General features: G+C 43.4%; 1 protein-coding gene across 1 annotated transcript in view; it reads right to left on the reverse strand.

Annotated features, from left to right (window-relative positions):
• Nucleotides 1-14,996, reverse strand: part of Oxct1 (3-oxoacid CoA-transferase 1) — a 130,558-nt gene that overhangs the window by 98,730 nt on the left and 16,832 nt on the right. Inside the window, exons 4-6 of the mRNA XM_021182934.3 lie at nucleotides 11,211-11,346; nucleotides 4,859-5,008; nucleotides 950-1,056 (exon numbers count right to left, since the gene is read on the reverse strand). Coding sequence (XP_021038593.1) covers nucleotides 950-1,056; nucleotides 4,859-5,008; nucleotides 11,211-11,346 — 393 coding nt within the window. The remainder of the gene's footprint in view (nucleotides 1-949; nucleotides 1,057-4,858; nucleotides 5,009-11,210; nucleotides 11,347-14,996) is intronic.

Consider the following 14,996-nt stretch of genomic DNA (forward strand, 5'->3'; position numbering starts at 1 on the left):
AGGATTAAAGGCGTGCACCACCATACCCGGTCCACAACCTTTCATTTAAAGCAGCAAATAACAAAACTGAGAGAGACCATATAGCTCACCTCTTATATACAGAGCCCAAGTGGCCCTATATAGTTCAAAACACAACTAATCTACAAGTCTAAGACATTAAATACTCATAATTACTTAGAATTCAGTATGCAAAGGTTAATCAAATGACAGGAAAATCATGTAGGCCCGTGGCTATCCAGAGAAGGAAAACAAGCATTTGTAAAGATAATTAGCTTTTCAGACAGAACCTTTAGAAGGTTCTCCTTCGAGACATCAACTGCACAAGAAAAAAGAAATTCACCTAAACTATTATTTATTAACGATCTTCCCCAAAACATCAGAGTAATCTTGACACTTTATGATCCTATCTAGAAATAACATGAAAATAAAAGATAAGTGCTGGCTGCTGTCATGTTTGCAAAGAAAATACTCTTGGCAACTAAAACACAGATGGGAGAAAATGGTTGTATGTAGCTGTGTACAAGAGTACATCAACCCATTTCTTCTTAAACGGGATCTCATGTATTCCAGGCTAGCCTCAAACCCATTATACAGTGAAGATGACTGGGAACTTCTGATCTGCCTAATTCCACCACCACCCACTACTGCTGGGAATGTAATACCATATCTGGTGTGGGCAATCAAACCCAAGGCTTGGGGTGTCCTACGTAAGCACTCTATCAATTCAGCTACATCCCAGCCCTAGATCCAGTTATTTAGCAAGCCAGTAAGTTTAGCATATCAGCAGGACCATCAGCAGGCACTCGAGGTTCTTCTGGACACGTGCACGTACACATGACTGTAAGCCATTTTAAAACGGTCAGGCAGCATCTCAGAAGGAGCAGGGTGGACTGCCTACAGTGGTATGTTTTGCTGTGTTCTATCCTGTTTTGTTTAACTAGTACAGTACCTGAAAATCACATTGCCTGCCCGGTCTGCTTTCCATGCTTTCACCAGAGCAAAATCTCCCGTGATGGCTTCCTCCAAAATGAAGTGCTGACCGTTAAACTCCCTCACCTGCAAGAGACAAATGAACGCTGTCAGGTATTTGTGCAGGATGCAGATGCCTGGGCTCCTAACGGACGGACGCCTAGCGACAGCGGCCTTTTCAGGGAGAGGGATCTCAAGAGACTTCTTCGGTAGCATAAGGCTTTCTCAAAATAGTCCCGGGAGGCTTCAGGAAGAGAATGTGCGCACAGGTTCCACAATAAGTGCAAGTCTGGTACACTTGAGAAACTCAAACCTCCACAAGTGGTACAGTGTGTTAATATTCATTTGACTGTGTGCCTTGGTTACCTTTGAGACAATGGAAAATAGTCCCTCTTTTCTTCTACCCCCCCCTCCAAATTAAAACGTGTATGTTACAAGAAATGGCTTACCTCTTGTTTCTCTTTAACCATGATCTATAATTAGTGTTGAGAGAATCAATGATAACAGAAAAGTAACCTAGCTAAAAAGCAACACTGGCATGCCTCCCTACTGTGTGCACAATGCAGGCCTCCATGTAGGAGCATCTTCATTTACTTCTTTGGATAGATTCTCTTCACATAAAATCCTGTGTGAGCTTTGCATTTGCTCATAGGAAATTCTTGATTTCCATGCTACTATAAATGCTGGTTTTAACAAATTGCACATTAGTGATTGCTATTGACTTGGGTTTTGTGTTGTTTTTAACATTTACTGCCTTTGGGGGCAGAATATAAAAAGCAAACCCTTCTTTCCCATTATGTCCTTCCTGTCTTTCCCTTGGAGATTTGCCTCTGGGAATTAAAGAGAGAACTGATACAGCACCGGAGAGGGCTGGATCTGTCTTGCATAAACGCAGCCCCAGGAAGGCAGAACTCCAGTCACATTCCTCCTGTGCCCTCTAGTGGAAAACAGACTGGATGTGTTTTCTAGAAGCGTCCAACACAGCGTTGGGGTACAATTACTTTCTGCTTTGCTTTGTTTGGGGTGGGGGTAGGTGATGATATATGAACTTGGGGTCTCATATACTCCATCACTGAGTTTCCAGCCTTCCTTTTAGAGCTTCAAACAGACTATTTCGTAAAGCAAAGTTTCTCCAAAGATATCTCAGTTTCTAGCTAGACAACGTGAGCTATGAAAACCACCAGTGAAGCCTTCACTCGTATGCAGTTACATGACACTAACTGCACATCGACACACACAATGACTTTACAGGTTTGTGTCCTTCAGAAATCATCACTGTGAACATCAATGATGGGGCGAATGATTATAATCCAAGCCCTTGGGACGCAGAGGCAAGAGGACTGCTGGGAGATTCAGAGAAGCCTGGGCCTACGGAGTTTCAATACCTCCATAACAAAGCTTTCACACAAGGAAGCAAACAAACAAACCACCAGTGATGAAGGTTGAGACATAGAGAACACAAGTCTTTTCTAAACATGTTACCTAGCGTTGCCTGTTCTACCTTTCAAAGACGGAAGCTACTAGCTTTATCAAGCTTACTGCTGTGCTCACTTAAAGCAGTACATTTGGCCTCCGGCTCATCTTTAGGTTGTTCTTGAGACCACTCAAGTTAGATTTTGCCAGTGACCTCTGTGTCTACACACCACTGCTCAGTTCTAGTCATCCTTCTTCCTTTAACCCAACTGCTCCCTCTTTTTATTTTTCAAATCATCAGGCTCCCCACTTTCCTTTGAATCTCCCTTCCCATCTTCCACTGCAGCCCTTCTTCTTCTGTGTGGCCATTAACTGGTAAGGAGGGGCTCTCCATCCACACAGGGGTCCAGGACATTGTCTAGCCCCAAGGGTCTGAATGCCTACATGCATGCCCTGCCTCCTGTTCTGTAAACTTTCTGACCAGAGTCACTTCCTCTTGAGTCTCCTGAACTTAAGTATACCTCTTCCCAAACAGACCGAGGTCTTTGGTTACCCCATGCATTGCCATCTCAATAAGCAGCAATCGTTTTCTGTCCTCTGTGTCACATGTTGTGGCTCTACCATCGACACCCAACCTAATTCTGATAACTCTGCATAAACTCTCCATATCTCACTACCTTATCCTAGCCCCTGTCCATTCCCCACCAGGATCAATGCACAGCCTCCCAACTTGGGCCTCCATAAGACTCACCTGTCAATAGTGAGAGTCATCTTTACAAGATGTAACTCAGAACACATCACACTCATACGCATCTCACTAGCTTCTGACCATAGCGAACGAACTCTAAGCTATGTGAGCAGATGATAGGCAGAATAGAGACCGAGGTCAGAGACTGAGGGAGGCAGGGATGGAGAGAAAAGAGACAAATGAGACAGACAAATGGATACACACAGAAAGAGGTCAGAGAGGTAGTAAATTCATGCACCAGGCTCTAGACACATATGAAAAGTTAGAAAATATTCTAGCCTTCCACAGTCTCTTGGGGTATGTTAAGGTTACATTTTCTAACAAGCTATCAGATTATCAACTCAATTTTAGAGGGCACTTTTATCATATGCTCCTAAGCTCCATTTTCATTAGATTCCTGGGATTGATTTGTTTTTAACCTAATTTGGCAATGAAAAAAGTGAGACTAAATATTAATACACACACACATATTTGAAATAAAGCTGGAATCATTATGAGTCAGTCCCAGAAAAAGAACAAAACTCCAGATGGAAGACACAGCTAGGGACAAATGTCAGACAGTAAAGGACATGATCATTGACCTTCCAACTCCCCAGAACAGCAAGGGAACCAGCAGCACTACATTCCCATCACTGGTGGGCATCCCTTCATTGACCAGTTCATCTCCCTAGACGTGGAGCCCAGCATTGTCACGTCAGCCTCTAGAGACTATCTTCCTTGAGCCACCAAGGCAAAGAGAATAGACATTTGTAAATTTAGAATAATGGATTGGTCTGTGTACTTTTTTAAAACTGCTTTAAATCTAACTATGCCAAATGCCCTATCTAGCGGTCTACTGTTGTCTAAGATGACTACAGTACCCCATCCTACCCCTCAGGCCAGTCAATGAAACACTGAGCTTATGGCTAAGATACAAAATATGAAAGGGACCCTTAGAATTTCCTATTCCATTATAACTGTGGCCTGGTTTTCAAGCTTTCAGATAGACTTTCAGATTTCTTCTGTTACTTTATTTCAGTCATGTTAGGAAGTCTGATCACAGGAGCTTAACGCAATATACAGTAAACAATTTCTGGATTTTTTTCTTTCCTTTTTTATTATTTTATTTATTTACATTCTAAATGTTGTCCCCCTTCCCTCTTTCCCCTCCATAAACACCCTACCCCATACTCCGTACTCCCACCTCTATCTCCCACCCACTCCCATCTCACCAACCTAGCATTCACCTATGCTGGGGCATTGAGCTTCCACAGGACCAAGGTCCTGCCCTCCCATTGATGCCAAATAAGGCCATCCTCTGCTACATATGCAGCTGGATCCATGAGGTTTTTTTTTTTTTAATAGAAACATAATAATCAATAAATAAATGTTCTCACTTTTGTTAAAGACTTTTGGAAAATCAGTTAACTAACACAATTTCATATATTATATATGAAATATATATATAATATACGAAATTGGGTTAGTATACTATATATAGCTTTCTTCAGAAATCCAGTCACCTAACCTTAATTATAGCATGATGTACAAATAATTCTCTTATTCTAATGTATTCTAGTTTCTCTCTGTGGTTTGTTTTAAGTATGAGCAGACACCCAGGTTAACTAAGTCTCACCTTTTTGAAAACGAATGACTGTTTATCTCACTAAGGTAGCTATCAAACGCATCTACACAGAATCTCTTGGGGAGATTCATTTCACAGTGTCACGCGGGTGGGGAGTTTCTTACCTCTCGTGGCTTGCTGGCAATGGCAACACTGCCATCTTTGTTATATTTGATGGGTGATCCTCCTTCCTGTACCAGAGTCCCATACCCTGTGCTGGTGTAGAAGGCAGGGACTCCAGCCCCACCGGCACGGATCCTCTCGGCAAGTGTGCCCTAGAAATGAGCAACCAACAACCGTGAGAAACCCACAACGTGCACGACGGACAGGGGGCACAAACACTGTTAGCTGTGGTTCCCATTTTCTAGACACTCGCCAACCTGCAAAGTGGGTCGCCATGTACATGCTCGTGAACCCCCAAACTGAGGCATCAATTAAGAGAAAATAACCATTCCACTCTCAATCCACGTTCGAATGCAACCATTCATTTGTCCAGTTGCGCTTTCGGTCTCCAGACTCTACCCCCACACTGGTCTCTTAACATCCTACAAATGCCTCCTTGACTATCTTGAAATCAAACTTTAAGCTTAATTACATAAATTAGCTCTGCAGTTTTTAAATGCTATATTTTCTTTTACTATGTATCACATATAAGTGTAAACTAAATATTTTTTTAATTAGTAGCTATAAGTATGCCAGACAGAGGGAAATATTTGCTATTTATTTATTTATTTATTTATACTTATTCACTTTACATCTTGCTCACTGCCTCTTTCCACTCACCTTGTCTCACAGTCCTTCTCCCTCCTCCCTTCCTCCTGTGAGTGGGTAGGAGCCCCCCTGGGTATCCCTCCATTCTGGCATATCAAGTCTCTGCAAGGCTTGGAGCATCCTCCCCTTCTGAGGCCAGACAAGGCAGTCCAGCTTTCCTGTATATATCCCATGTACAGGTAACAGCTTTTGGGGTACCCCCCCCGTTCCAGTTGTTCAGGACTCACATGAAGACTAAGCTGCATGTCTGCTACATATGAGTGGGGAGGCCTAGGGCCAGCCTGTGTATGTTCTTTGGTTGGTGGTTCAGACTCTGAGAGAGAGACCCAAGGGTCCAGGTTAGCTGACTCTGTTGGTCTTCCTATGGAATTCCTATTCCCTCTAGGGCCCACAATCCTCCCTCCTATTCTTCCATAAAAGTGCCCAAGCTCCATTCACTGTTTGGCTGTGGGTGTCTGCATCTGTCTGAGTCAGCTGCTGAGTGGAGCCTCTCAGAGGATAGCCATGCTAGACTCCTGTCTGTAAGCATAGCAGAGCACAGAGCAAGCATAATGCCACAGAGTAGTGCTTGCCCATGGAATGAGTCTCAAGTTGCTCTGGTTATCCATTGGCCACTCCCTCAGTCTCTGCTCTATCCCTATCCCTGCACTTCGTGTAGACAGGATAAAGTTTGAGTCGAAAGTTTTGTGGGTGAGTTGGTGTCCCTAGCATTCCACTGGCGTTCCTGCCTGGCTACAGCAGGTAGCCTCTTCAAGTTCCATATCCTCAATGCTGTGAGGCACAGCTAAGCCATCCCCATTGATTCTTGAGTGCCTCCCTTATCCCAGGTCTCTGTCTTGTTCTGGACATGCCCCCATCTCCCCACCCTGTCACTTGCAGATTTCCATTCATTCTCATGGCATCTGGTCATCCCTCCTGTTGCTCCCCATTCCCGACCTGAACACCCCCTTGTCCTCCCCATCTCCTTTCCCACTCAGTTCCCTCCATCCATCCTCCTCTTATGACAATTTTATTCCCCTTCTAAGTGAGATTCAAACATTGTGCCTTGCTTGTGCCTTCCTTCTTGTTGAGCTTCTTTGGGTCTGTGGAGTGTAGCATGGGTATCCTACATTTTACAGCTAATATCCACTTTTAAGTGAGTACATACTATGCACGTCCTTTTGAGACTGGCTTACTGTCTTAGTTAGGGTTTAACTACTGTGAACAGACACCATGACCAAGGCAATTCTTATAAGGACAATATTTAATTGGGGCTGGCTTACAGGTTGAGAGGTTCAATCCATCATCATCAAGGCAAGGGCATGGCAGAGTCCAGGCAGACATGGTGCAGGCAGAGCTGAGAGTTCTACATCTTCATCTGAAGGCTGCTGAGAGAAGACTGACTTCCAGGCAGCTAGGATGAGGGTCTTAAAGCCCACACCCACAGTGACACACCTACTCCAACAAGGCCACACCTACTCCAACAAGGCCACACCTACTCCAACAAGGCCACACCTACTCCAATAAGGCCACACCTCCAAATAGTGCCACTCCCTGGGCCAAGCATATTCAATCCACAACAGTTACCTCACTCAAGATGATATTCTCAAGATCCATCCATTTGCCTGGAAAATACATGATGCCTTTGTTTTTAATGGCTGAATAGTATTGCATTGCGTAAATGTAACACATTTTCTTTATCCATTATTCAGTTGAGGGACATCTAAGTTGTTTCCAGTTTCTGGCTATTATGAATAAAGCTGCTATGAACATAACTGAGCAAGAGTCTTTGTGGGATGGTGGAGCATCTTTTAGTTATATGCCCAGGAGTGGTACAGTTGGGTCTTGAGATGGAACTATTCCGTTTTCTGAGAAACTGCCAAATTTATTTCCAAAGTGGTTGTACGCATTTGCACTCCCACCAGCAATGGAGAAGTGTTCCCCTTGCTCCATATTCTGGCCAGCATGTGCTATCTCTTGAGTTTTTGATCTTAGCCATTCTGATGGATGTAAGATGGAATCTCAGAGTTGTTTTGATTTGCATTTCCCTGATGACTAAAGACTTTGAACATTTCTTTAAGTGCTTCTCAAACATTTGAGATTCCTCTTTTGAGAATTCTGTTTAGCTATGCACCCCATTTTTTATGCAGGTTATTTGTGTTGTTGGTATCTAACTCCTTGAGTTCTTCATATATTTTGGATATATTTTGTATATTTGTCAGATATAGGGCTGGTGAAGATCCTTTCCCAATCTGTAGGCTGCTATTTTGTACTATTAAGAGTGTTCTTTGCCTTACAGTTTCATGTTGATCTCAGAGCCTGAGTCATCTGTGTTCTGTTCAGAAAACTGTTTCCCATACCAATGTGTACAAGGCTATTTCTCACTTTCTGTTCTGTGAGCTTTAGTGTATCCTGTTTTATGTTAAGGTCTTTGAGACACTTGGACTTGGGTTTTGTGCAGGGTGATAAGAATGGATCTATTGTCACTCTTCTGCATGTAGACATCCAGTTAGACCAGGACCATTTGATGAAGATGCTTTTTCTTTTCCACTGTATGGTTTTGGCATCTTTATCAAAAATCAAGTGTCCATAGGTGTGTGGGTATGGCAGAATCTTCCCCTAATGAATTTTTAATATTACAATACAATGTAATTTCAAGGAACCAATCTCTGGGCGAGTAGGCGGGACTTCCAGGTTGAAGAGTAGAAGAAGGGAAGCAGGAGAGAGATACTCCTTTTTGACCAGGAGAAAGCATGAAATACAATGTAGGTAGTGAGAGGACCCCAGTTTAGGTGGTGGATCCACCGGGATTCACCACCAGAGGATTTATATTTTAGAATAGCTTATAAAACTAGGGTGCTAGTTTCTGTGCCCAGCGATTGTGTTACCTTATGATTCTAAACTAAAATTGTGTGGTGTTTCCCTGCATGAGGCGACTCTACCGGGTTCCAGAGAAAGGTATGGCAGCAGGGCACCCCAGCCAGCAATGGGAATTTGGAATTTGGAAGCACGGGGCATGTGTGGCAGCGGCCTGCCATGGGAACTTAGTGAGCTGGGTGGAGAAACTTAGGAACTCTGAGTCAGAGAGTCTGCCAGACTGAGAACAGGTCGGCCTGTCCACTGGTGCCTTGCCAGTGCCAGTGTGAATTGCTTATTTAATATTTCACACAACATGTGGGGTTATTTCTGGATATTTGATTCAATTCCATTGATCAACGTGTCTGTTTCTGTACCAATACCATGCCATTTTTGTTACTGTTGCTCTGTACTACATCTTGTGTTCAGAGATGGTGGTAATATTTATAATTGTGACACCTAGCAGGCTAAGGCAGGAAGATGGCCATGAGTTTAAGGTCAGCATGGGTTACATGCCAATGTACTAGACCACCCAGTACAGGATCCTATATCTAACAAAAAGTTCAAATTTACTTTAAAATTTATTTTATATCACTTTCATAAATGTTTTATTTATAATGTTATCTAAGGAAGGAAAATTCAAAGTCAAGTCAAAACTGGCATATGGGTAAACTGGCTGTTAAAATCCGGGAGTGGAACAGTAAGATGTTACACTAGGTAAATGTGTTTGCCACCTGTGGTGCTATGAATGAGAAAGGCCCCATAGGCTCCCATAGGCCTGCATAGTCTTCTGTATTTGAATGCTTGGCCCACTGAGGGAAGCACAATTAGGAGGGGTGGCCTTGTTGGAGGAAATATGTCACTTGGAGGTGAACTGCTGCCAAGGGATCAAAATGTAGAACTCTCAGCTCCCCCAGTATCATGTCAGGCCATCACTGTCATCCTTCCCACCATGACAATAATAGACTAAACCTCTGACACTGTAAGCCACCACTAATTAAATGTTTTCTTTATAAAAGCTGCCATGGTTATGGCGTCTCTTCACAGCAATGAAACCCTAAGAAAGACTCACATATTTGAACAGCTCCATTGATGGAACTGTTTGAGGAGTATTATGGGATGTGGCCTTGTTGGAAGAGGTGTGTCACTGAGGATGGGCTGTAAAGTCTCAAGAGAGTATGTCATTCCCAGTTAGCTCTCTCTCTGACTCCTACTAGAGGATAAGAATATAAGCTCTCTGCTCCTGCTCTAGTGCCGTGCCTGCCTGCTGCCCGGCTCCCCACCATGATGATCATGGACTCTGACCCTCTGCAACCAAGCATCCTAAATTAAAGGTTTTCTTTTGTGAGTTGCCTTGGTTGTTCTGTCATGGCAATAGAAAAGTAAGTAAGACAACACACAGGACTAACAACCTCAATACAATCTGCAGAACCCACAGTGGAAGGAGAGAAGCAACTCCTGCAAGTGCCCTCTGACTACCACCAGTGCACCATGGCATGAACATGCCTGCACACACACACATGCACACACACATGCACACAGGCACACACACACACATGCACACACACACATACACACACACATACACACGCACACACACACATGCACACACACACACATGCACACATGCACACACACACACGCACACACATGCACACACACGCACACACACACACACTAATGATAATAATAATAATAAACGAATATTTACATATTTTAAATTTCATAGAAAACTAGGTGTTCTTAAAGTTTTGTTTCACGATAGAAACAGGTATAGAAGTTTCTTTGTATCTCCTTATGATGGGACACTCTCCCTCTCCCAGAGACAGATGATTTCAAACTGATGCCCTAGCTCTCTCCCAACCCCAGCTGACTTTCAGGTTTTCTGTAGGACACTAACTCTGGCTTAGAATATGTCCTGACTGTGTCTCTCATACTGAAACCACTTCTGGGGTGCTACGACCCCATGCTTACTAGACAGCCAGCTAGCTAATCCGAAGTCAGAACTGATAAGGTTACCAGTAACACTGTTCACACTATGCCAACCTGAGAACCTAAACTCCCTGGGGCTTAACAAAGGAACTACCAGGATCTCATCCTCTGAGCCATCCGAGTACGCAGGTAACTCTGAAGCAAAGGGGACATGGGCAGTCATATTCCTCAGCTAATTGGTCTCTGTTCCACCAAATAGATGCACGACTCTACTTTTAAGTCAATACCATCCAAAAAGATTAAATCATTAAAACAGTCATAATAACATCTCCTCATTTTAAAATATTTTTTTCCATTTGCCCTTCCCAAACATGCTTCCCCATCTCTCTGTCCACTGCCCAAGAGCCCGAAAGGACAGTATGTCTGAAGACAAAAATCCCTGTGGGTGTGGCCCTGCTTCCCCAAAGGAAAGACAGTCCCTCCCCCCTCATCAGTGTTCCTCCCACCCCAGCCCTGAAGCTGCAAAGAAGGATGGAAGAGAGGCGTGGCGCACCACTTGGTCGAGGAAAGAGACATTACCTTCTTCTATTAAACACTTTAATATGACGTTTCCAACCCTGACATTCATCCACTCTAACTTTTAGTATAATCCAGATATTTCAGTAAGCCTTTTTGTTTGTTTCTGACTCCATGGACATTGTATTGTCATATTAAAAATTGTACCCAGCAGCTTGAATAGTTTCTACTTAAAAATACCTAATTTTCCACAGATCTGGAAAACATTAATCCTCCAGGAGCCAACAGAAGTGACCTAAAAACAAAATTTCTTGGTTGGACCAAATACCATCTCTCTGTCTTAAACAACAAAAATTTAATAAAGAAAAATAGAAGTTTTCTATAAACCAGCACTGTGAAACAACCACAGAGTGACTTCCTTACCTGAGGTGTCAGCTCTACTTCTAATTCACCAGATAGGAACTGTCGCTCAAATTCTGCATTTTCTCCCACATATGAGGAGATCATTCGTTTTATCTGCTTGGATCGAAGTAAAAGGCCCAGGCCGAAGTTGTCAACCCTAAAAGGAGAGGAAGGGAATTGATAACCATGAAACTGTCTGACAGAACACTGTTAACATCTGGGGTTTTGTTTGTTTGTTTGTTTGTTTGTTTGTTTGTTTTAAGATGTGAAATTTTAATACTTTGGAGGAAAAGAAATCTAAAAAATTCTATTCACATTTTCCTTCTACCCCTCACCACTGCAAGACCTCACAAGGCTGCTCGCTGTCCTTATTTTACTGGCGGGGAGAGTACAGCTTAAAAAGCTGGCAGAAATCCCAGCACCTGGGAGACAGAGGCAGGTGGAGCTCTGGGGTTGAGGCCAGCCTGGTCTTCAGAGTGAGTTCCAGGTCAGCCAGCGCCATGCAGTAAAATCCTATCTCAAATCCCCCTCCTCAAGATCTCAGAGAGTAAAGGGCAGAGCTTTACTGTCCAGCCCAATCCATCCTATAGCTCCAGAACACACATGTTTATTCTTTCTCCTACTGCAAAGTGGTCTTGAGATAGAACCTAAGCAAAGATGCTTCAAAAACATCCCAAAGCGCTGTGCAGAGGCTTTCTGTGTTCAGCTGGAAGGTGCAGGTCTTGTGTTAAGATAAAGATGAGCACACTCATTGAAATATGACCCACATTATGCATAAGTCTAAGAACATTGTTCCTATATCATAGACATTTACCTAACAATAGTTACATACTTGAATGTTCTCAATCCTCTCAAACAAAAAGACTGCAGGGAGCAAAATGAATCCTATGTCTCTTACAATACATATATTTTGGTTTAATACTGTAAAGAACTCAGTTTATTCTTAGCTATGGAGCAAGTACTATATCTCCAGATGAATACATTTCTTCTTTATTTCTATCATATTTTCAAAGAAAAAAATGTACCTACATTTTTATTAGATATTCTCATTATTTACATTTCAAATTGTATCCCCTTTCCTCATTTCCCCTCCAAAAAACCCCTATCACATTCCTCCCCCACCCCCCACTCACTAACCCCCCCCACTCCTGCTTCCCTGTCCTGGCATTCCCCTACACTTGGGCCCTTCACAACACCAAGGGCCTCTCTTATCAATGATGACCCTCAAAGCCATCCTCTGCTACATCTGCAACTGGAGCCATAGGTCCCTCCATGTGTGCTCTTTGGTTGGTTGTTTAGTCACTGGGAGCTCTGGGGAGTCTGGCTGGTTCACATTGTGCTCCTCCCATGGGGCTGCAAACCCCTTCAGCTCCTTGGGTCTTTTCTCTAACTCCTCTATTAGAGACCCTGTGCTCAGTCCAATGGATGGCTGTGTGCATTCACCTCTGTATTTGTCGGGCACTGGCAGAGTCTCCCAGGAGACAGCCATATCAGGCTCCTGTTAGCAAGCACTTGTTGGTATCCACAATAGTGTCTGGGTTTGGTAACTATATGGTGTACCTACATTTTAAAGCACAATTCCAGTTATAAGATAGATGAATTATTGAATGAAAGCTTCCCTCCTACTCAAAGGTTCTGGAAGTTCACTAGGCAATGAGAGAGAGAAAACAAACTTTGTAGGTTGGTATGTGTGTCTGGGGCAGTCTCACTGTGTAATTTAAGTCAGCTGGGAACATAGGATCCTCCCACCTCAGCCTTCCAAGGGCTGGCTATATAAAACTATTTTTAAGGATCAAATATTTTTGGCAGTGAAAATCATACTGATAACAACAAATAGGATTATATAACAAAGATATGATTGTATAATCTAGACAAAGGAATGATTTATAAACAGAAAAAACCATGTCAGTTGGCAAGGGCATGAAACACAAGGATTTTCTCGTATGCTAAGATGAATGTATACTGACCACTTTAGGGAATGGCATTGGGACACTGTTAGCATTGAAAAAATAATACTCTGGCACTATAGTAATATAATAATAATAATAATAATAATAATAATAATAATAAACAACAACAACAACCCTGAAGACAGTAACCCAGACGCTACTGAATCATCATTTCCTCTTGTGTGTCTACCAAACCAAACCAGAATTCATACGTAATGCTCACTAAACAACATCTATAATACGTTCTTCAACACAGTGCCCATTACAGGCAAAATGAGAGCCTGCCCATCCACAGAATAGATAAGTTATAGTTTGTCCAGACAATCCAGTCAGATACAGCAATGAGACTACACGATGGACCTGCACTACCCACCATGGACAGACTCAGACAGAACACTGAGTGAAAGAAGCTATTCACAAATGTGTGCATAATGAATCACTTCTTTTACGAGGGCTTCCGACTTTGACAGGACTAATGGTCCAAAGTGTCCATAATGTAGATGGGGTAGGGGGATGACTTCCCAGTGACTGAAGTGACTGCAGGCATTAGGAAGGGAGTTTTCCGGAGACTGATCCTGTCCTGTGTTCTTTGTAAAGGTGTTGGCTACATGGCCGCTCAGCTTGTAAAGTCCCTTTGGTACATCTATGTAGGGTCAGTTTTACTATGTCACTCTATATTAGGTATCTACAGTTTTTTTTAAAGGATAAAACTGCCATGAGAGTCCCAAGGTGGGGACCCACTGAAGAGAAGTGAGGAGTGCAATGAGATTGACTGTGAAATCCTCTTAGAAAGAGCAGCATGTATTTCCTTCTCTTGAGAGCCACATTCACGTTCTGATGGCAGGTGTGGTCTGCACAACTCATTCATCTAGCAAGCCCAGACTGAGTGCTTATTCCACCCTAGAGAAGAGATGTCAGCCTATGTGGCTACAACCCAGAGAAGGCTTATGCCTGCCCCTGTGCAGATCTGAGAGTTTAGAGGAAATAAACAGGAAGCCTGTAATTACACCAGAGGGGAGGGATGTGTTAAGTGATGTCTTTAGAATACATGATGGGAACACAGAAGATCAAGGACCACAGATGGAGAAAGGGGGTGGAGAAAATCTAGCTAGGGGAAAAGGTGGAAAACACTGTTTGAGAACAAGGTCAGAGATGGAGATCCTTAGGCAGGAGGCATCTTGCTCAGGGCTCAGAAGGAACAGCATGGGGACTAGAGGCAGGAGTGGGAGGAAGGCCTGATTGTGATCTGCCTGGAGGGACTTCATCCTGAAGGACAGAAGAGGGCAGGCAATTAGATGGCAACTCAACTGAAAGGTGACAGGCTATACCATGGATTCTGAAAAACCCCATCAAAGGCAGGGAGATCAGCGGAAAGGTCAGATGATGGTGAGCCTCTGAACTAAGGTGGAGGCCACAGGAGTGGAGAAGAGGGGGGTCGGTCAATCAAGAGACACTGGGGAGATGGCTCATCCAGCCAAGCTGCCTGGCGCAGACACTGACCCCCTGCAGAACTGTGGCTTTAACCATGGGACCTAACAGAAGAGTGAACTGGGGTTATTAATCCAATGGCCCCTAGCGACATCCCACATGTTTAACATGCAAAGGTGTTAAGTCTGGCAGCCTGTGGGACAAACTTCTAGCATTTCTTTCAAGGACCACTTGCCCATGTTCTGTTAACAGGCTCACCAGTGCCCATTCCGGTTCACAGGGCTCCTTCCTGATCTGTAGGCTTGCTCTTCCCCTCCCCGACAGCATCCTGCACACCACATCCCTCGAGGCCTACAGTTAACGAGGAACTGTTAATCATTCAGAAATCTCTGCTTCCCACCCACCAGAGGCATAAAAATACCTATACAAT

The sequence above is a fragment of the Mus caroli genome, unplaced genomic scaffold (genome assembly GCF_978045245.1).
Source record: "Mus caroli unplaced genomic scaffold, Mus_caroli_1 scaffold_16, whole genome shotgun sequence".
Lineage (NCBI taxonomy): Eukaryota > Metazoa > Chordata > Mammalia > Rodentia > Muridae > Mus > Mus caroli.